General features: G+C 51.7%; 2 protein-coding genes across 4 annotated transcripts; both read left to right on the forward strand.

The window, feature by feature from the left end:
- The first annotated feature begins 3,482 nt into the window (after window positions 1-3,482).
- RAPSN (receptor associated protein of the synapse) lies at window positions 3,483-14,001 on the forward strand. Of its 3 annotated transcripts, none has more exons than XM_040495178.1 (8): window positions 3,483-3,877; window positions 4,392-4,715; window positions 10,277-10,435; window positions 10,949-11,047; window positions 11,124-11,246; window positions 11,757-11,810; window positions 13,036-13,235; window positions 13,691-14,001. In XM_040495178.1, the coding sequence occupies exons 1-8, from the start codon at window positions 3,686-3,688 to the stop codon at window positions 13,761-13,763; spliced, it is 1,224 nt and encodes a 407-aa protein (XP_040351112.1). In that variant the 5' UTR covers window positions 3,483-3,685; the 3' UTR covers window positions 13,764-14,001. The 3 variants fall into 3 exon arrangements, with proteins under 3 accessions (XP_040351112.1, XP_040351113.1, XP_040351111.1); XM_040495177.1 differs by having other exon boundaries at window positions 3,486-3,877; window positions 4,377-4,715; XM_040495179.1 differs by lacking the exon at window positions 11,757-11,810 and having other exon boundaries at window positions 3,484-3,877; window positions 4,377-4,715.
- Window positions 14,002-15,441: 1,440 nt separating this feature from the next.
- On the forward strand, window positions 15,442-21,763 carry PSMC3 (proteasome 26S subunit, ATPase 3). The gene is made up of 12 exons (XM_040495176.1): window positions 15,442-15,666; window positions 15,918-16,001; window positions 16,570-16,695; window positions 17,235-17,339; window positions 17,453-17,515; window positions 17,799-17,936; window positions 18,504-18,647; window positions 18,769-18,917; window positions 19,733-19,829; window positions 20,281-20,426; window positions 21,313-21,394; window positions 21,574-21,763. Exons 1-12 carry the CDS (start codon window positions 15,592-15,594, stop codon window positions 21,682-21,684), a joined length of 1,320 nt encoding a protein of 439 aa, XP_040351110.1. The 5' UTR covers window positions 15,442-15,591; the 3' UTR covers window positions 21,685-21,763.
- Window positions 21,764-22,576: the final 813 nt, after the last annotated feature.

A 22,576-nucleotide genomic window follows, 5' to 3' on the forward strand; every position in this document is an offset into this window, starting at 1 on the left:
CAGCGGTGGATGAGACAGAGACATGCCCACACATGTGAGTAGGGAAACGGATGTTAAGCAAATAACCTTATTGATGAATATAAAATTAGAGAGGTAAGTCTTGTATCAGAATGGAATGTGATTCTCCACAAGAGCATAATAAGCTGATTCACCCTAACTAGAATGTAACTAGGCAGAATATTGGGGTAAGGAGGAAGAAAGGAATCAAGAGGTACAAAGGCCCTGGGGCAAACAGGTTGGCAATTCCTCAGAAGTTGAACACCACAAAAAATGAAAACATGGAGTATGTTGGTGGCTCAGTCAGTTGAGCGTCCAACCTTTTTTTTTTTTTTTTATGTTTATTTATTTTTGAGAGATAGAGACAGAGAGCGAGTTGGGGAGAGGCAGAGAGAGAGGGAGACACAGAATCTGAAACAGGCTCTGAGCTGTCAGCACAGAGCCCGACATGGGGCTCAAACTCGGGAACGGTGAGACCACGACCTAGGCTGAAGTCAGACACTTCACTGACTGAGCCATCCAGGTGCCCAACTGTCTGACTTTTGATTTCAGGTCAGGTCATGGTCTCATGGTTCATGAGTTCGAGCCCTGCCCTGCACTGGGCTCTGTGCTGACAGTGTGGATCCTGCTTGGGATTTTCTCTCTCCCTCTCCCTGCCCCTCCCCTGCTTGTTCGTTCTCTCTCTCTCTCTCTCTCTCTCTCTCTCTCTCTCTCTCTCAAAACTAAATAGACTTTAAAAATAAAAAATAATAAAAACAATTTTTTAAAAAGACAGTAGATAGTGGTTGTGGGGTGTATTAATTTGCTCGGGCTGCCATAACAAAGTGCCATAGACTGAGTGGCTTATACAGTAGGAATTTATTTTCTAAAGTTCTAGAAGCCAGAAGTCAGAGATCAAGTGTTGAAAGAGTGGGTTCCTCCTGAGGCCTCTCTCCTTGACTTGTAAGATGGCTGTCTTTTTTCTATGTCCTCACTTGGTCTTACAATGTGTGTCTGTGTCCTGATCTCTCTCTTATGACACTAGTCATATTAGGTTAGGGCCCTCCCTAATGACTTCATTTTACCTCTTTAAAGATGGTGTCTATGGGGCGCCTGGGTGGCTCAGTTGGTAAGCGTCCAACTTCAGCTCAGGTCATGATCTCACGGTTTGTGAGCTCGAGCCCCTCATTGAGCTCTGTGCTGACAGCTCAGAGCACGTAGCCTGCTTCAGATTCTGTGTCTCCCTCTCTCTCTGCTCCTCCCCCACTCACACTCTGTCTCTCACTCAAAACTTAATAAACATTAAAAAAAAATGGAAAAAAAAAGATGGTGTCTCTAAGTGCATCCCATCTAGGGGTAAGTCTTCAACATATGGATCAGGGAGGGCACCAATTTAGCCATAATGGGGGGGATAGAGTGACTTCTCATCAGTTTGGGGCTTCTTTTTGATGTGGTAAAAATATTCTGGAATTAATGGTGATCAATGTACAAATTTGTGAATATACTAAAAACTCTGTCCATCCTGAAAGAAGGATCTTTGCTCTGGGGCAAGAAAGAGCCTGGTGTGCAGAGAAGAACAAGAAAAATCAGGGGAGACGAACGATGGGATTGGCAGGGCCCTGTCACCTAGGGTGTCTCAATACTAGGACCCCCAATATTTCAAGCGTCTGCTCTCTATTTAAGACGTGCTGCTCTCCAAATAGATGTCTATATAAGACAGCTCTACATAAGGTGTCTGGGTGCCTCAGTTGGTTGAGCGTCTGACTCTTGGTTTCAGCTTGGGTCATGATCTCAGGGTCCTCAGGTCAAGCCCTGTGTCAGGCCCCACACTGGGCACAGAGCCTGCTTGGGATTCTCTCTCTCCCTCTACTGCTTGTACTCTCTCTCTCTCTCTCTCTCTCTCTCTCTCTCTCAGAACCTACTGCTTTAAGTAAACTTATATTCAAAAATTTTTAGGGGCGCCTGGGTGGCTCAGTCGGTTAAGCGTCCAACTTCAGCTCAGGTCATGATCTCGTGGTTCATGGGTTTGAGCCCCGCATCGGGCTCTGTGCTGACAGCTCAGAGCCTGGAGCCTGTTTCGGATTCTGTGTCTCCCTCTCTCTCTGCCCCTCCCCAACTCGCGTTCTGTCTCTGTCTCTCAAAAATAAATTTAAAAAAATTAAGAAAAAACATTAAACTTATATTCAAAAATTTTTTAATCTAAAAAAAAAGAAGGGCAGGTGGCTTGGGTGGCTCAGTTGGTTGAGTGTCTGACTCTTGGTTTCCTCTCAGGTCATGATCCCAGGGTTGTGGGATCGAACCCCACGTCAGGCTCTGTGCTGAGCATGGAGTCTGCTTAAGATTCTCTCTCTCTCTCTCTCTCTCTCTCTCTCTCTTTCTCCCTCTGCCCCTCTCCCCCTTGCATGCTCTCTCTCTCTCGAAATAAAAAATAAAATAAATTTTAGAAAAGATGTTGCCCTTCTCCACAGTGTCTGGCACTAAAGCACATTATTAGGAACTTTTCCAAACTGGGAAGGGGATTGGAATTGGGACACTTTTTAAATTTTTTTTTTTCAACGTTTATTTATTTTTGGGACAGAGAGAGACAGAGCATGAACGGGGGAGGGTCAGAGAGAGAGGGAGACACAGAATCGGAAACAGGCTCCAGACTCTGAGCCATCAGCCCAGAGCCTGATGCGGGGCTCGAACTCAGGGACCGCGAGAACGTGACCTGGCTGAAGTCGGACGCTTAACCGACTGCGCCACCCAGGCGCCCCTTGGGACACTTTTTAAATGTTCAAGGGTCAACTCCTGTCCCTGGTGGGTAGTGTGCCATGGAGCAGGTGGACACAGCGGGGGTGACCTCTTGCTTTTCTACATCTTCTTCAACTCTGAGTTCTAACAATCCACCGAGGTAGGTAACGGTACTCTTGCCCAAAGTCACACGGCCCACACAGCTAATAAATGGCAGAATCAGCCTGGCTCCAGAGTCCACGCTGTTCCCCACTACCCTATGCTGCCTCCTAACAACCCTGTGAGTTAGGGTTTATTAGCCTATTATTATCCTCATCTGACACGAGGAAGCTGAGGCGCAGGGGTGAATCACAAGGCTCGGGTCATACTGTGAGTAAGCACTCAGTGTTGGGGACAGTGTGGGCATGTGCGTGTGTAAGAGGCCTCGGTGCAGTGCCCGGAGAATCACAAAAACCAATCCTGGGGGAGGGTGGGTCTGGGGGGAAGGTTGCGATGGGGAGGGGCAGGGCTCGGGGCTGGCCACCCGCCTCACTTCATCCCTGCTTCCTTGGCCCACCTCTGGAGGCAGCTCCTTGGCCAGGCTCCGGGGAGGGCCTGTCCTGCCAGGGGAGTTGGGGCCAGTTTCAGAGGTGCCGAAGAGACACCCACGGGGCTGCCCAGGGAGCAGGGTGCCTGCATCCCTGGGCAGCCAGCTCCCAGCTTGGGGTGGGTGCAGCAGAGGCCCGCGTGACATTGTGGCTGACATTCCTCAGCGGCCACGTGGCCCCAACTGGCAGGGACAGCTGCGATCAGGGGCCGCACCAGCTTTGTTCCCAGGGTGGCGCCCGCTCTCCATCCAGGCCCTGCTCGCCTCCTGCCTGGTGCTGCTTTCCTGCCCGTGGTTCTGTGGGCAGCCGGCACCGTGGTCCCCGCCATGAGTGCCTAGAAGCCCGCAGCCACCAGGATCTCTCCGTGTGCCGGGCAGGGCTCTGGAAGGATGGGGCAGGACCAGACGAAGCAGCAGATCGAGAAGGGGCTCCAGTTGTACCAGTCCAACCAGACAGAGAAGGCGCTGCACGTGTGGATGAAGGTGCTGGAGAAGAGCGCGGACCTCGTGGGGCGCTTCCGCGTGCTGGGCTGCCTGGTCACAGCGCACTCGGAGATGGGCCGCTACAAAGAGATGCTGAAGGTGGGCCTGGCTGGCTCCCCACCCCCCCACCCCCACCCCCCCGGCTCCCGACCCTCCCGCCTCCTCAGACTCCCCCGTGTCCCGTGGGCTAGCAGCACGGCCCCGTGGGGGGCTCTGAGTCCCATCTAGGGCCCTGTGGCCTTGAATTTGAGTGTCTGAAACGGAGACCGAACTTCTTAGCTTCAGAGTTCGGGGATCTCCAGGCCAGGTCTGAGAAGGCTCCAGCCTTCCCATTTGGGATTCCGAGTCGGAACCCCAGGGGATGTGGAGATCCAGGTTTGGGGCCGGCGGGGAGGCCCATGTAGCCTCGGGCCGAAAGGTGAAAGCTATGGATCTGAGTTTGGCTTCAGGGCTGACACTTCTCGCCTATGGCTGGGGAGCAGAGAACTCATCTGAGCCGGGGGGCTGGGTCCTAGGCTTCGGCTGTGAGGCAGGGAGGAGGTTTGGGTCGGAGGCTCAGAGTCCAAGTGGAAGACACCTGCCCCCACCCTCCTGGCAGTTCGCTGTGGTGCAGATCGACACCGCTCGGGAGCTGGAGGATGCTGACTTCCTTCTGGAGAGCTACCTGAACCTGGCACGCAGCAACGAGAAGCTGTGTGAATTTCACAAGACCGTCTCCTACTGCAAGACCTGCCTCGGCCTGCCTGGCACCAGGGCAGGCGCTCAGCTCGGAGGCCAGGTCAGCCTGAGCATGGGCAACGCCTTTCTGGGCCTCAGCCTCTTCCAGAAGGCCCTGGAGAGCTTCGAGAAGGCCCTGCGCTATGCCCACAACAACGATGATGCCATGCTCGAGTGCCGTGTCTGCTGCAGCCTGGGCAGCTTCTATGCCCAGGTCAAGGTGGGCCTGGGCCCAGGGGAAGGGAGGGTGGCGGAGGGCTCCGGTCCCCTGACACCCTCGCACAAGCCCCGCTCCCCATTCAGGACCTCGCTGAGTCCTCCCACGTAGGAAAGTCTGAGAGGGACAGTAAAGGCTCACCAGGAAGGGCAGAGACAAAATTCAAACCTTAGTCTGTCTGCCTTCCTGGGAAATGGGAGGCTCCTGTGTGAGGACAGGCCAGGAACCCGCACTGCCGTGTGTTTTGCTGTGTGATCTTGGACACAGCACCTTTCCTCTCTGAACCTTGGTAGGTGCAGCTATAAAATGAGGGAGAATAGGGCCCACCCTCCAGCATGGTTGTAAGAATTCATTCATCAGATATGTATTGCCGGGCTCTGTTGGCTTGGGATGCAAGCAGGGAAAACAACAACAAAGCCTCTGGCCTTGTAAAGGTTGCATTCTAGAAAACGACAAATAAACACCATCAGTAAGTCAATCATACAGCATGCTAGAAAGTGCTTAGGAGAGGAGCGCCTGGATGGCTCAGTCCGTTAAGCATCCGAACCTTGATTTCGGCTCAGGTCTTGATCTCTCAGTTTGTGGGCTGGAGCCCCACGTAGACTCCGTGCCAACAGTGCAGAGGCTGCTAGGGATTCTCTCTCTCTCTCTCTTTCTCTCTCTCAAAATGAATATGTAAACATGAAGAAGGAGAAGGAGAAGAAGAAGGAGAAGGAGAAGAAGAAGAAGAAAAAGAAGAAGAAGAAGGGGAAGAAAGTGCTCAGGAGAAAGGAAAGAAGGAAAAGGGGGTGGGAAGTGCCGAGGATGGAGTGTTGCAGCTTCAAATAGGGTGATTGGAAGGCTTCATAGAGGTGGCATCAGCCTGGTGATTGGAAGCAGACGAGAGGGTGAGCCATGCAGAAATCTGGCAAAAGCATGAAAAAGGAGACAACAGCTAAAGCAAAACCCTGCTCTGGGCAGGGCAGGAAAGGGAAATAGCTGGCATGTTCCAGGGCTGATGGAGGCCAGCATGACGGCAGCAGGTGTGTGAGAAGGAGGTAGGAGGTGGTGAGGTCCAAGAGGTAAGGAGGGGGGAGGGGAGAAGGCAGATTTCGAATGAACTGATGGGGGCAGTGACCGCAGGCTTCTTTCTGGTCCAGTGTCGGTTCTCCTGGGACCCCAAGGCATCCAGGCTGCTCTTGGCCCACGGGAGCGGGGGGAGGGAGGCGTTGATGCCTGGCATGCAGTAGATGCTTAATAAATCTGGGGGTAACTGGGTGTGTAGATGCTGATGAACTGGAGGTGGGGTGTGAGGAGATGAGAGTCAGCCAGGACAACACCGAGGATTTTGTTTTCAGCAACTAGGTGTATGAAGAATCCATTCAGGGCCACCTGGGTGGCGCAGTGGGTTAAGCCGTCAGACTCTTGATCTCAGATCAGGTCATGATCTTGTGGGTTAGTGGTTAGAGCCCCACATGGGGCTCTGCACTGATGGCCAGGGGCCTGCTTGGGATTCTGTCTCTCCTTCTCTCTGCCCCTCCCTGGCTTGTGCTCATGCTCTCTCTCTCTCAAAATAAATAAACTTAAAAAAAATATTTTTAAAGAATCCATTCAGTGAGATTTGATAGGATGGGAGAGGGACGAGGTGTCTTAAAACCTTTTTTATTGCAAAGCAAATTAACCATATAGGAAAATAGAATACTATAATGAATCTGCATATACCCACTTAGATTTAGCAATTATTAATATTTTGCCATAGTTGACTTACATATTTTAGCTGAAGTGTTATGATATGAAATTAGAGATATCGTGGTATTTTACCCCAAAGTAGTTCAGTATGTATCCCTGAAAGAAAAAAAAAAAAGACATTTTCTTATATAAGGACACTTTCTTACATAATCACAATTATAAATTTCTCTGCTTATGCTGAAAACACGCCTTTACCCTCAGCTTCTATAAATTGGAACACAAGTAAGAGGCACATGTGCATCAGGAATTACGTCCCTTAAGTCTTTTCCAACAGAAAATTTCTCCCCTTTATTATCTATGATTTAAAATGTTTAACAAAGTTTTATTTATTTTTGAGACAGAGAGAGGGGGGGAGGGGCAGAGAGAGAGAGAGAGAGAGAGAGAGAGAGAGAGAGAGAGAGAGAGAATCTGAAGCAGGTTCCAAGCTGTCAGCACAGAGCACGATGCAGGGCTCGAACCCACGATCCGGGAGATCATGACCTGAGCTGAAGTCAGATGTTTAACCGACTGAGCCACCCAGGTGCCCCTTTATAATTTTTATCGAAGAAGGCACTCATTGCCCTGTAACACGTTTCATCTCACTGTCCCATTGCTTCCGCAAGGAGTCCTTTGACTTGTTTTTTTTTTCTCTCCTTTGCCCCCTGGGAACTGGAACTTAATGACTTGGGAAGAGTCAGGTCACAGCTTTTTGGTAAGAAGACTGTGTAAGCCCTGCTGCTCGCCTCGTGTTGTATCAAATCCGATAGAGGGGGCGACAGCCTGATCCCTCTGTTTGAGGGGTCGCATTTCTCTTTTCGTGACCAGCAGGTGAGCTTGGGGTGTTGACACTATGGCTCCCTGTGAATATTCAGTTCTGCAGTAACATTTTCCATAACAGTTTTAGCATCCAGTGATGTTTGTTGCCTGAATCACTTCTCTTATTTCAACTGTAGTGAAATGGCGATTTCCAAGCTCTTACCATTCCTTCTATAATTGCTGCACGGATTTCTCGGGAAGGACGAACTCTCCCCCTTCACGTGGGGCTAATTGGCTCCTCCGAAACACAGTTCCTATAGGAAAGATGGAATAAGTACCTTCCTCTTTCCTTTCATTACCACTTTCGTAATAAGGAATTGTTGTCATAGCTGCCTTCAAGGATCAGATCACTTATTTGTTTTGCTTTCTTCTTTTGGAGTATCATTATAAAATCCTGGATTTAAAAAAAATATTCGATAGTCTTCAGTTAATTTCAATATTATTCTTTGCAATGGTCAAATTATCTTTTTATTTTATTTTATTTTTTGAGACAGAGACAGAGTGTGAGCAGGGGAGGAGCTGAGGGGAGGGGGACACAGAATCCGAAGCAGGCTCCAGGCTCCGAGCTGTCAGCACAGAGCCCGACGCGGGGTTCGAACTCATGGACTGTGAGATCATGACCTGAGCTGAAGTCGGATGCTTAACCAACTGAGCCACCCAGGCGCCCCTACAAGGGTCAAATTGTCTTAACTTTAGTTACCAGAATTCCTTCACTATGGCTCCTGTGTCCTTTTGGCAAGACTTCATTTAAACACTGAAAGTGTTCTTGTTTTCTGGAAGAATAAGCTGTCTCAGGCTCATTTTGTATATTTGCTGCCCCAGACCTGGAATTAGCCATTTCTCTGGGCTGTTTTTAGTGGGAAATTGTATTAAAGACCAAACGTGGGTTCTCAAGGTGCTCATTGCAACTGGGTTGTCATGGCTTCTAAATCTTTTTAGTTGCCAAGACAACTGAAGTTTATGCTAATATTTGCAATTCAAATCTAATGTTTCAGGATTTTCCATAATTTATTTTAATCTTGATTTTCTTTTCTCTTAGGCTGAAAGTGTTGACTTTTAGCAACATAATTACGTATTTTAACATACAAAATACACAAAGTACTTTCAAAAGACAATACCGATATTACTTAAAAGAAAAAGACAACTGAAAGATGTTTAAGATTTCTTTGCTGTTTGGGGCGCCTGGGTGGCTCAGTCGGTTAAGCGTCCGACTTCAGTTCAGGTCATGTTCTCGCGGTCCATGAGTTTGAGCCCCGCGTCAGGCTTTGCTGACAGCTGGGAGCCTGAGGCCTGTTTCAGATTCTGTGTCTTCTCTCTCTCTGACCCTCCCCCGTTCATGCTCTGTCTCTCTCTGTCTCAAAAATAAATAAAAACATTAAAAAAAATTAAAAAATAAATAAAAGATTCCTTTGCTATTCTTTTGTCTTTATCATATATTCTACTATGGATGAACTGTCCAACTACATATATACCAAGGTCATCTGAAATAATTTTTTCTGTGTGGTTATGTTAATATAATACATTATAATGTAATAATATATTATAGAATTATATTTAATATTATATTGCAGTATCATTATAATAGTATAATTAAACATTATAATTAATTAGAATATTAGTATGATGATACGCAATTAGGGTCATTTATTTAAATTTTCTTTTTCCTTTTCTTTCTTTTTTTTTTTGAAGAGAGAGAATGTGAGTGAGGGAGAGGGGTAGAGGGAGAGAGAGAGGAAATCTTAAGCAGGCTCCACGTTAAGCACATAACCCGATGTGGGGCTCAAACCCACGATCCTAGGATCATGACCTGAGTCTAAATCAGGAGTCCAACGCCCAACTGACTGAACCACCCAGTTGCCCCCTTTTATTTAGGATTAAAAAAAAAATTTAAAAAATTTGAAGCTATAAAACATTTACATGGCTTCAAATTAAAAAGTATCTAACAAGGGGCACTTGGCTGGCTCAGTTGGTGGAGCATGTGACGCTTGACCTTGGGGTCCTGAGTTCCAGATCCATGTTGCGTAAAGATTACTTAACTAAATAAAACTAAAAGGTATGTAACAAAATTTGTGAGGAACTGGTTTTTATTGGAGTTATCAAGAATTCTCTTTCAGTCATATTAACTGGGAGATGCTTGTTAGATATTAAGCGAGAGATCACACAGATTTTCTATGAGAAAGAAATGGGGCTGTAGCTGTAGCATGTCCCCCTCATGGGACATGAGGTCAAAAGAAGGTTGTTTGATTTTGATTTATTTTCTCTAATGAGGTAAGAAACACCAGAATGAGTTTGTACACCGATGGGCATGATCGAGTTGAAAGAGACGGGGGATTTGTTCCAGAGCTCCATGGAGGGACTGACATCTGTGGGAGCCGGGAACCCTCCTCCACGGTGGCAGGAGGGAGGCAGAGAGTGGTCGATCTCGTGGATTAGGTGGAGAAGGTGGAGAGGGGAGAGTCCTTTTTGACTTTCTTCTGTTTTCCCTGAGGACATTGGCATCACCTCCTGATTTGGAGGTTGGAGGAGCAAGAAAGGACAAGGGAGTGATTTCTTTGCCTCAGTGGTCTGTTCTTCGGAGCAGACTGCGCTGGCAATCGGTCACTGAGCCTTCGGTGAGCACCTGCTCTGGGTACCAGGGGGCAGATGCTAGGGGTGGGGTGTCTGGTACTCTCCCTGCCACGTGTCTCTGAAGCTAAGGGGCCCCACTGGGACCCAGTGAGGAGAATGAATACCTTCTCATTCATTCCTTCACTCAACAATAGTCATGATGTGTCTACTAAGTGCCAAGAACTGTGCTAGGCTCTTGGGATCCATCAGCAAATCAGATGAAAGTTCACGGAGCCCACATATTTGCACTGGCTGTTCCCCCTGCTGGGATCACTCTATCCCTGGATTCTCAAAGGAATGACTGACCGCTGGTGGGGCCTGTGGGTACCCCTGATTCCTGGAGAAGCCAGACCCTGGAGCCCTTGACTTAGAGGCAGCTCCTGCCATTCAGTGTGTCCCATCTTGTCCCACCTCCTCTCTGTGTCCCCCCGCAGGACTACGAGAAAGCCCTGTTCTTCCCCTGCAAGGCCGCAGAGCTCGTTAACGACTACGGCAAAGGCTGGAGCCTCAAGTACCGGGCCATGAGCCAGTACCACATGGCGGTGGCGTATCGCCTGCTGGGCCACCTGGGCAGCGCCATGGAGTGTTGTGAGGTGGGACAGGAGGGAAGGGCGGCAGGTGGAGGGTGGTGGTGTGGGCCAGGGTGTCCTCCTTCCACATCAGCCCACTGAGGGCCCCAAGATCTGCCCTTGGCCTGGCTTCTGTAAGAGCCCCTGAAGGATGCGTTTATTCCACCATCCCCAAACCTCACTCCCTTCCAGGCCCTTCCCTCTGCCCACCCCATCCACACCCTCTGTGGGACACTTTAAGTAGGAAGAGCGCCAGTCTCTGGAGGTCCACTGACCTGGGTTCAAATCCTAGCATTGCCACTTGCTAGCCGGGTGGCCTTGATCAAATCACTTCTGCTCTCTAAGCCTCAGTGTCCACTCCCCTGGGTGTCGCGAGGCCTCCGTGGTTCAGCGCGCGGGGACTCAGCACGGCGCTAGGTGTACTGGGCTCTGAGGATGTTGACGATCCCTGGCCACCCTTGTCAGTGGGGCCCACTGAGCGATGACACCCCAGTGGTGGGCAGATGAGCAGGCCTGAGTGACCAGCCTCCCTCACAGGAGTCTATGAAGATTGCACTGCAGCATGGGGACCGGCCACTACAGGCACTCTGCCTGCTCTGCTTTGCTGACATCCACCGGAGCCGTGGGGACCTGGAGGTGAGGTCACTGGAGAGTGGAGGGAGGGGTTGTAGGCCTGGCCCAGTCCGACTCCACCCTCCACCTGGCTGTGCAGACAGCCTTCCCCAGGTACGACTCCGCCATGAGCATCATGACTGAGATTGGAAACCGCCTGGGGCAGGTGCAGGTGCTGCTGGGTGTGGCCAAATGCTGGATAGCCAGGAAGGCACTGGACAAGGTGAGGTCAATCTCCTTCCTACCCGTTCCCGGCTTTCCCCACTGCCCCTATTTGGAGCCGGTGGGTGGGTCACCCAGAAATCTGTGGGGCTGGTTCTGGGCAGGACTCTTTCGGACACTTTGTCTGACGTCAGCCTCACCTGAATCCCATGAGGTAGGTACATTCCAAGTCATTTTCCCGACTCAGAGAAGGCCCATGAGGTGCCCAGACCCACAGCTAGTAAAGGGCCAGAACTGGGTTTGAATTCAGGATGCCTTAACTGCTTTCGTGATTTCACGACACCCAAAGAGACAGAAATGTTCTTCCTATTCTGTATCTGAGTAAACTGAGGCAGCAGGTGACTTGCCCATAGAGCTCTGTGACTGTGCTCCAGCCTCCTTCTGCTACCTGCACACACAGGGCAGCTGCCCAGCTCCCTCCCCAGGCCCACCCCTCCCTAGCCCTCCCTTTCCTGTGAGCCAGGGCCTCTGTCAGACATCTCTGCCTGCGGCCCTGGCCCGTGTCTTCCAGGCTCTGGATGCCATCGAGAAAGCCCAGGACCTGGCCGAGGAAGTGGGGAACAAGGTCAGACCTGATTCCGTCTTCTGGGTCTGGAGTCAAGAGCCCAAGGTGGGATCTTGGGTGTGTGGGGAGGGCTGTCCTGAGAGCCCACACATGCCCTGAGCCCTTCTGGATCTCCAGGAGTTGCCCCCACCCGTTCCCAGACCCTGGCTGTTTCTCTTCCACACAGAGAGCACTTTAGAGGGCAGGGCAAGAATTCCATAGCTCAGAGGAGATCAGAAGTCCTCAGAGCTTGATGGGCATTAAGACCCCTAACAGTGGGCCCCCCACCCACTGAGAACTGGGCACACACAGGTTCTTCTGGGTATTGATCTCAGTCATCACTATCTCCCTGCAAGTTGGGTACTGCAAGCCCCATTTTACAGCTGAGGAAAGTGAGGCTCAGAGAGGTGCTCCAGGTCCCACACTTGGGACCTGGTCAGTTTTTTGTTTTTTTTTTAATGTTTTCTGTATTTTGAGAGGGCATGAGCGGGGGAGGGGCAGAGAGAGAAGGGGACAGATGATCCGAAGTGGGCTCTGTGCTATCAGCACAGTGTAAGGCTTGAACTCACGAATCGTGAGATCATGACCTGAGCAGAAGTCGGACGCTCAACCGACTGAGCCCCCAGGTGCCCCGGGACCTGGTCTGTCTTAACTCCAAAGCCCATGTTCCTTCCATAGTGCATGTGGCTCTCAAATTTAATAATTGTATCCAAACCTTTAAATGTTGAAAATAGACTCAGTGTTTCTTCAAGTCTTCTAGAAGATGTGAAATCCTCTGGGATCCGGTGTACATCCCAACTAAAATGCCAAATATCTTTGGTTTTGGCTAGATTATACCCAGTTTTACCCACATATCTCAGGTTGGCCAGAAATGCTGATGAGGTGGTATATATATTTAATTAACAAAAACAGGACAGCATATCAATTATTACAGAGTCCTTGCAGCAGATTTTGTCAATAAAATGCTTCAAAAACATTGGATTCCCAGCTAGTTCTAGGGGTGAGGACCACCTACTTCATCCACCTGCTCATTCTGCATGAGGGGAAACAAAGGCCCAGGGAGGGCAAGACGTTTTTTCCTAGGCCCATCAGGAAGGCCAGAACACAGCCAGGACCGGACCCTGTGGGTCCCGACTGCCTGGTGGTCCCTCGGGGACAGCCTCTGGGGCTGGACAAGGAGGGAGGCTCTCCAGTAGTGACTTGGTCTTGTCCCCTACACCCACCCTCCCGTCCCTGCCGGCCCCAGCTGAGCCAACTCAAGCTGCACTGCCTGAGCGAGAGCATCTATCGCAGCAAGGGGCTGCAGAGGGAGCTGCGTGCACACGTAGTGCGCTTCCATGAGTGCGTGGAGGAGACGGAGCTCTACTGCGGCCTGTGCGGCGAGTCCATAGGCGAGAGGAACAGCCGGCTGCAGGCCCTGCCCTGCTCCCACATCTTCCATCTCAGGTGAGGGCTCCTGGCCGGTGGGCAGGGGGCACCCAGGGTCCCTTTGGGGTACGCTAGGGCCCCAGCTGGCCTAACCACGATAGTGACACTGAACATAGTGCTTTCTGCATTCCAAGCCTGTTCTAAGTGCTTCTCCTGTATTAACTCAGTGAATCCTCCCAGCAGCCCTTTGAGGTGGCCATTATCCTCCCCAAAGAGAATTCAGAGAGGCCTCTCAAAGACCATGAGATTCAGACACCCAGGGCTACACAGGTACCGGCCTCGATGCCGATCTCCTGACTCCTGGCCTTCTGGAAGGCTCAGGTCAGAGTGCCAGGGGCAAGCAGGATCCAGGGGACCCTACCCTCTGCTTAGACACCTTCCCAGCTCCTACAGAGGGGAGGGGAGGAGAGAGAGCCCAGGCCCAGGACGGAAGCATGGGTTCAGTGAGTGGACAGAGCCCTTCGCGTCCCCAGGTGCCTGCAGAACAATGGGACACGCAGCTGCCCCAACTGCCGCCGCTCATCCATGAAGCCTGGCTTTGTGTGAGTCCCACCAGCAGTCTCGGGCTTCTGCCTCACTTCCCCATGCTCCTTCTCCACCACCGTGCGGGAGGCCCCTGACTGGCCATGCCTTGGACCCTCTTTACTCCTGGGGCAGCTGCCGGGGCCTCCTCCAACCTCAGTCAGGGCCCAGGGCCTGCCCACTGTTGCTCGTCCAGGCTCAGCTGCCCTCCCTGACTCTTTGTACTTTGCTCTTTATAGAAAAATAAACTGTTTGTACTTGACCCCAGCGATTCTGACTCTTTGTGGGTGTGCTGTGGCCAGCACAGACAGGACAGCTTCTTCTTCTCCAACTGGTCTTCTTGACTCCTGTCAGGCAACTCTGACAAGTGTGAATTTGGGGTCAGCAGCCCCTGTGCTGACACTGACTCACCGAACAACCTTGAGCAAGTCACGTAGCCTCTATGATCGTCCACACATTTATCTAAAGTGGAGAATGATAGGGGTGCCTGGCTGGCTCAGTCGATGGAGCCAGCAACTCTTGATCTCCGGGTTGTGAGTTCAGGCCCCACGTAGAGCTTACTTAACAAAATAAAGTTGAGAATGATAAGCCAATCTGTCCACGGGGCAGAGCTGTTGAGAGGATGGAAGAAATGCTGTTATTTGCAGAGGTGGCTTGCCAGCCTGAGCAAGCAGCTGCAAATGCTGTTATTTAAAGAAATTTCTGCCTTCAACTGCTTCCAAGAAAACCATTACACAGATTCTCACTGTATAGGGGTTACTTGTGATGGTTTGACTTAAAATATACGCTTACATGAAGTACATTTTAGTGGTGCCCTGGGTCTCACCTCATGGTAATAAGCAGAGATCCTCCACAACAAGGGACCCAGCTACAACAAATGGGTCTCATAAGATCCAGAGGTCTGCCCTACTCCTTGAAATGACAAGAAACGATTACAGACGTTGAGTCATAATGTTTTTAATTGTGGAGACTGTTGTCAATTGAGCTCTTTCCACGTGGGCAGTTCTGTGGCACCTGCTCAGAAAAGCAGCAGCGATTTCTCTTTAAAACTGATTAATGATTCTCTCAGGTGACCCTGGGCATGCCCTTTTTTTGGCTCGTTGCACACGGCTAGCCTAGGTTGTCTATGGTTTGGGAGGCAGAGCCATCGCGCGAATCCCCTAATTCCTAGCTGCGCCAGATTCTGAGGTCAAGTTACCCCTTCGAACGTGCCCTTTCAGGGGCGCCTGGGTGGCGCAGTCGGTTAAGCGTCCGACTTCAGCCAGGTCACGATCTCGCGCTCCGTGAGTTCGAGCCACGCGTCGGGCTCTGGGCTGATGGCTCAGAGCCTGGAACCTGTTTCCGATTCTGTGTCTCCCTCTCTCTCTGCCCCTCCCCTGTTCATGCTCTATCTCTCTCTGTCCTAAAAATAAATAAACGTTGAGAAGAAAAAAAAAAAATTTTAACGAACGTGCCCTTTCAATTACCGGCCAGATTAACACTACATTTCCCAGACACCCTGTAGGCTCCTTTCATTGCTCCCTCCCCTTCCGGTTTTAAATCCAGGCCCCGCCCATTGCGCGCGCCGACCAATAGCGCACCCACCTCTCGCTCCTGGTTTAAACAGAACGAGGGCGGTAACGTTTCTGGAGCAGTAGGGGGAGTGAGGGGCGCGTCTTGCGGCCCGGGTTTTGTCTTTTGAATCGGAGTAGCAGATTCGCTGTGGCCGTGGAGGACGGACCTAATTCGGTTAAGAGTTAGGACTTGGGGAGAGAGGTCCGCCACTAGTCAGAAGCAGGCCTTCAGAAAGAAAGTATTAATCTCTCGCCGCAGTTCCTGTCCAGTCCGATCTTCGGTCTTCTCCTTTCAGAACATGAATCTGCTGCCGGAACTGGAGAGTCCAGTGACTCGGCAGGAGAAGATGGCTACCGTGTGGGATGAAGCTGAGGTGTGCGCTGGGAGGGTTGGGGCTCCCGGAGCTGGGGCCGGCGGGAAGACGCCCTTGGCGGGAGGGTAGGAAGTGGCTGGGGGAGTCAAGATCTAGCCTGGTCCTGGGGTCAGGGCCGCTTGGGATGTGGGCCAGGGTCTCGACTCCTTCATTCTGGTTTTCTGGGCTGGGAAGCTGAAGCTGTGAGTGGGCTCGGAGGACGCGGAATCCTTGCCCTGAGTTTAAAAAAAAAATTTTTTTTTTTTTAACAGCAAGATGGAATCGGGGAGGAGGTGCTCAAGATGTCCACAGAAGAGATTATCCAGCGCACACGGCTGCTGGACAGTGAGATCAAGGTGGGCTCACAGCCCCAGGGGCAGCGAGGCCCCCGCAGGGCAGACCCTAGAGATCCCAGCAGCTTCTTTCACTTTGTTCTCGGCCTTGCCAGGAAGACTTCGGGCCCGCGGATCAAGAAAGAAGAACTAAGCCTTAGAAGGGACTCGAAGGGTGGTGGGAGGGCAGGTCTGACAGGAGGAATAATCAGAATGCTCTTTCCAACGAGGTCTTTATTCCTCTTGAGAATCTTTCTCTTAGGAAGCCCCCATTTTACAGACGAGGAAACAGGTTTCTATTGTGGTGAAGTACCCAGCCCTTAATTAGCAGCAAAAGCTAAAACCTGTATTTGCTTGATTCAGGGCCCTGCTCTTTTTCCTCTGCTACAACTGCCTCAGGAAGTTTCCACACTGGCCTGTTTTGACCTCTGCTGGATGTGGACACAGTCAGGTTCACCTTTCAGAGAGCCTTAGAGCTGACTGAATGGGTGCGGGAGGTCCCCTTGGGCAGCCTGGGCTTCACCAGTTACAGGGTTCTAGGGATAAGCTGAGCCACAGCTGAACATTTTGCTTCCACTTGCCCTCATCCCAGATCATGAAGAGTGAAGTATTGCGAGTTACCCACGAACTCCAGGCCATGAAGGACAAGATCAAAGAGAACAGTGAGAAAATCAAAGTGAACAAGACCCTGCCGTACCTTGTCTCCAACGTCATCGAGGTGTGTGTGTATGTGGAGGGGAAGAGAAAGGGTTAGCGGGGCTTGGAGGCAGGCAGCCTGCGATGGTGCTGTTGGAGAAAAAGTGGGTGAAAGTTTTGAGGCCTAACTTGCATGTTAGAGCTGTACCTCGTGAGGCCCCCTCCCTAGTGTGCACTTCCGGGGCTCTACACACACACACACACACACACACACACACACACACACACACACACACGTGTGTGTGTGTGTGTGTGTGTGTATGATATGTATATGATATATATGATATATGTATGATATATGATATATATATGATATATATATAACCTGAAAAGGCCTCAGAAGCCTCACATGTATCCTTTTACTAGGGGGTAGAGAGCTCTGTGCAGAGAAGTAGAACCTAAACAGATCTTACCAGTCCCCTGGCTTATCAGCCACACCTTTGCTGGGCTTGCGGCTAGTCTCAGGAGTGGGGTGGATTGTCTTGGCCCCAGAAGCACTGGGCTTTGGGGAGCTCCAAGGGCTGAGCAGGGCCTCTTGACCTGAGTTTTTTCCCTTCCTAGCTTCTAGATGTTGATCCCAATGACCAAGAGGAGGATGGTGCCAATATTGACCTGGATTCCCAGAGGAAGGGTAAATGTGCAGTGATCAAAACCTCTACCCGACAGGTGAGGCCAGCTCAATGCTAGGAGAACTGAGGAGGGTGAGGAGTGGATGTGGGACAGGACTAGGGAGTGTTCTTGAGGGCAGTAACAGACTGCACCTGGAATTTTTCATACAGACATACTTCCTGCCTGTCATTGGGTTGGTGGATGCTGAAAAGCTAAAGCCCGGAGACTTGGTGGTGAGTGGTGTCCCTGAGCCCAGGCAGGACTTTTCCAGTGAGGTTTCTCCCACTGGCTAGCTGAGCCTCTGCCCCAGGCCCAGTTCAGTGTTGGCCCTAAATCTCAGCAGAACAGCCCAGAGAGTCCGAGCTTATCTGCTTGCTCTTCGGTTCTTGTCTTTCCTAGTCCTGTTTTTTTTTTTTTTTTTTTTTTTTTTTTTCCACTCTACAGACACCTATCACCCAGCCAGTTAGTTAGGCCTTGAGCTGGGACAAATCTGAAGGCTTTGTGCTCTGTCCCTAGGGTGTGAACAAAGACTCCTATCTGATCCTGGAGACCCTGCCTACAGAGTATGACTCACGGGTGAAGGCCATGGAGGTGGATGAGAGGCCCACAGAACAATACAGTGACATTGGGGGCCTGGACAAACAGATTCAGGAGGTGAGGGAGGCACCGGCTGCCACTAGTAGCCTCGCCAGCCTTTTGTTTTTCTGATTCATTGATCAGAGCACTTAGTGCCAGTGTGCCTCCTATCTTCCATCCTACGGTGGTAAGAGGGTGCCCTATGACAGTTTAGGAGGCTGAGGTCCAGAGAGATTAAATGACTTGTTGAGGGCCACAGGAAGGTTAGGGCCAGAGCCAGGACTGGAACTCAGGCTCCTGGTTCTTGTCCCAGTGCTTTTCTACCATATCCTGCTATTTCTGGAGTGACCATAGCCAGCCCTGGTGGGAGTGAGCATTCTGCATCTGTTTTTTTAAGTTAGTTTATATATATATATATAAACTTGAACTCACAAACCATGAGGTCATGACCTGATCTCAAGAGCTGGCCACTGAGCTGAGCCACCCAGGCACCCTGATTCTGCATCCTTTTGATGCAGGGAAGAAGAGAGCAATGTCTCTGAATAGGAGGAGTAGGAGGGTTGCAGGTTGGGGTTGAAGTCATTAAGTGTTAGGCTCGGAGCCCTCAGGGCTTCACTCTCCTCACCCAGGACTTCTTCCTGGCAGCTGGTGGAGGCCATTGTCCTGCCAATGAACCACAAGGAGAAGTTTGAGAACTTGGGGATCCAGCCTCCAAAAGGGGTGTTGATGTATGGACCTCCAGGTACGGGGAAGACCCTGCTGGCCCGGGCCTGTGCTGCACAGACCAAGGTGAGTGCTTTGGGAGGGATGAGGAAGAAAGGGGCAGAAGCTAAAGCGTTACCAAAGGGACTCAAGAGGAACCTCTCTTGGTGCCTTTGGCCTGATATGGATCACCGTGCCGCCTCATCAGGCTACCTTCCTGAAGCTGGCTGGCCCACAGCTGGTGCAGATGTTCATTGGGGATGGTGCCAAGCTGGTCCGCGACGCCTTTGCCCTGGCTAAGGAGAAAGCTCCGTCCATTATCTTCATTGATGAGCTGGATGCCATCGGCACTAAGCGGTAGGGGGATGCTGAGTGCCTCCAAGGAGGTTGTTCTAAATCCTGTTTCCCTTGCTGTCCCATTCTTCCCCTGGAGCAGTGGCAGCTCTCCTCTCGTGGTTTTGCTTCCTGAATTCTCTTCTAACTGGCTTCCCTGCTGCTTTTCTCCTGACCATCTATTCTCCTCACGGCTGCCAGCATGGTCCTTTCGTACCTGCTTGCTTCACTGCCATGCACCCCATCCCTCACACAAACATCTTACTTAAAATCCTCCATGGGCCCTGCATTGCTCCTTGGGATAAATGCTGGACTTAACCAGTCCCCTGTGTGGCTGTCCCTGCTCCTCTCCACCTCATCCTGGACCTGCCTCCGCCCCCACCTCTTCACAGCATCCTTCGGGTTTATAGGCCTGCTCCAGCTCTGTGCTGAGAGAGATTTTGCACTTACTGTTCCCTCTGTGGAATGTACTTTTCCCCTGGTGTGTTTTCAGCCTGACGGATACTTCCTCAAGGATGCCTGCCTGGGTTTTCCCTTATGCTCCAAGTCTGGATCCCATATTTCTGAGCTATAAGCCCAGTTTGCAGTGGCACATTCATTGGTGGATAGCCCAGGCAGTGGCTAGTTTTGCTCACTGTTTTATTCTCAGCCTGGCTGATCCTAGGAGCCTCTCCAGTGTCTGACACCTTCCTTGTACCAGTCCTGGGCTGGGGGCCCCCAGTTGAGTGAGACCTTTCTCTGTCCTGGATGGTTGGGTTAGGCTTCCAGTGGGTGGAGGAAGGGAAGGCTCTCCTCGAGTTGTGGCCTCACCAGTGTCTCGGGCCTCTTGTGTGCCCCAGCTTTGACAGTGAGAAGGCTGGAGACCGGGAGGTACAGAGGACAATGTTGGAGCTTCTGAACCAACTGGACGGGTTCCAGCCCAACACTCAAGTAAAGGTGAGTATTGTCATCATGGATGGAAGAAAACAGGGTTTAGAGGGCAGGGGACCTTCGCAGTCACATAGCTACTGCACCTAGAGTTAGAATTGAGATTTAAATTTTTTTTTTTTCAACATTTATTTATTTTTTGGGACAGAGAGAGACAGAGCATGAACGGGTGAGGGGCAGAGAGAGAGGGAGACACAGAATCAGAAACAGGCTCCAGGCTCTGAGCCATCAGCCCAGAGCCCGACACGGGGCTCGAACTCACGGACCGCGAGATCGTGACCTGGCTGAAGTCGGACGCTTAACCGACTGCGCCACCCAGGCGCCCCTAGAATTGAGATTTAACACACTTGATGTGTGATCTGGACCCTGGGCTATCTCTCTGCCTGTCATGGCCTTGAGTGTTGTCTGTCTGGGAGCCCCATCTTCCTCAGTTCAAGTTGATGCTTCTCCTCTTGCTTAGGTAATTGCAGCCACCAACAGGGTGGACATCTTGGACCCCGCACTTCTCCGCTCAGGCCGTCTGGACCGAAAGATTGAATTTCCGATGCCCAACGAGGAGGCCCGGGCCAGAATCATGCAGATCCACTCCCGCAAGATGAACGTCAGGTGAGCAAGGGCATGAGCAAGGCGCCGAGACCTGAGGGGAGCAACAGAGCGGTCTCTGTGGCCTTCGTACAGTGTGCCCAGGTCTCTACCCGCCCCTTCTCCCCTCCCTGTTCACACACAACTATTCCACGTGCTGGCTTCCATTTCTCCCCGGAAGCCCGAGATAGAATCTTGCTGGGGTCCAGGCCCTGATTCTGGGTGCTCTGCTCCTTACAGTCACCCTGCCTCCTCCTCCCCCATGATCTGAAGGTGCACAGGCTTGAGGCCCTCCCGTTTCCTTGACGCCCCCGCCCCAGCAGACGAGCACAGCTCAGAGTAGCTTGAGCACAGCTCAGAGTAGCTTGAGCACAGCTCAGAGTAGCTCAAGGGAATTCAGCCAGGGGCCAGATGGACTTGGATTTAGATCTGTGTGACCTCTAGCAGGTGCTACAATCTGTCTAAGCCTGAGTTTCCCTCTCTCGTACTTGGGGGTAATGGCACTGCCATTCACTTCCTGCCATTCACTTCCTGGCACCTGAGACTGAAAAATGCTGTGCTGATGCAGGGCTGACGCTACTGGAAAGAGAGGGAGATGACCATCCTTTGTCTCTACAAACTCTTGCTCCCTTGCCGCAGTCTGAATCAGTCCCTGGAATCTCAGGGACTGAGAAATCTCAGATTTCTAGAAAGCTAGACCCCCAGAAATAACCTGGTCTCTGCTTTGACCTACCCTCTTTCCTCCTGTATCTTGTACTGAGAGGAGAACAAGGCATATTGGGGAAGGGACTTGTTGACGTCACCAGACGAGTGGGCCTTGCTGCCCGATGGGGAGTGTGGGAGGACATCTCCCACCCCTCGCCATAAGTAACTCAGTCCTGTGGAATCTCTCCTCCACCCCCACACCCAGTCCTGACGTGAACTATGAGGAGCTGGCCCGCTGTACGGATGACTTCAATGGGGCCCAGTGCAAGGCCGTGTGTGTGGAGGCGGTGAGTGCTGGGGTGCGGGAGTGGGTTACTTTGAGCCTTCTTGCCCCCTTCCCTGAACAGGATGGGGCGTTTGACTGGTGGAGACCGCTGGGGGGAAGAGGCTCAGAGGGCTGAGGCCTCTCAGAGCCGGGCCAGGGGTGTGGGAAGGCACCCTTAGAGCCTATGTGTCCTGGGTGCAGGGCATGATCGCGCTGCGCAGGGGTGCCACAGAGCTCACCCACGAGGACTACATGGAGGGCATCCTGGAGGTGCAGGCCAAGAAGAAAGCCAACCTGCAGTACTACGCCTAGGGGGGCTGCCTGCCGCACCTGCTCCCTGGTCTCACGCTCGTTACAGTTCATAATAAAGGAAGGCTTCAGGTCCCGGGCACCTGTCTGTTTTCCCTTCCCGGGCTCTGGGTGGAACGGTGGAGCGTGTGCTCGAGGCTCCTTCCCCACGTGCTGCTGCCTGGAAACCCGAGACCGCCGTGGGCCTCACACCAGTTGTGAGGCAAGGCCCTCCGGGAAGGATAGCCTCGTGCTACACCTGCTGTGTGGGGTCTTCTGGCCCCCCCCACCCCCACCGTGTCCCTCCAGATCCTGTTCCCATTCCCTGCCCCACCTGTCAGCTCTAGAGGTTGGTGTCTTGCAGCTCCAGGACAAAGGTCCTGAACAGAAGCCAGCCTTTCCCCTTTTACATTTTTTACATTTTGGTGCTCTCATCCCTACTCCCAGGTAAAGCCAGGCTCTAGGTGTTTCTCCTTGAAAGTCCTCCCCTGCTTCCTGGCCCCTGAGCCTTCTGTTCCTCCACATGTTCCCATTAGCTCTTTTGGCCCATTTTTCTCTTGCTGAAAAATGAACCTTGAGCAAGAGCAGTGAGAGTCCTTCTAGGCCTAACCTCTGGTTCTGGTGTGTTCTCCCCCAGTCCTCCGTTCTGCCGTCAGCCCCACTCCCCATCAGGCCCCTGTCCTGTTTCCTTTAGGATCTCGTTGGTCCTCTCCTGTTCACTCACCTTCCAGCTCCCCCACATCGTAGCTGGCCTGGTGTGGTTCGCTGAGGGCTTGTTTTGGGTCCCGTGCCGAGCAGGTCTTGTGCATGGTTTGATGCAGTTATCTTAGCATCCACCAATGGGATAGTCCCCTTTCATAGATGTGTTTACGCACCTAGGCCAGGGTTGCTCTTAGGTGGTAGCATAGCTGGGATT

This window comes from Herpailurus yagouaroundi, unplaced genomic scaffold (genome assembly GCF_014898765.1).
Source record: "Herpailurus yagouaroundi ecotype Mexico unplaced genomic scaffold, PumYag 187, whole genome shotgun sequence".
Taxonomy (NCBI): domain Eukaryota; kingdom Metazoa; phylum Chordata; class Mammalia; order Carnivora; family Felidae; genus Herpailurus; species Herpailurus yagouaroundi.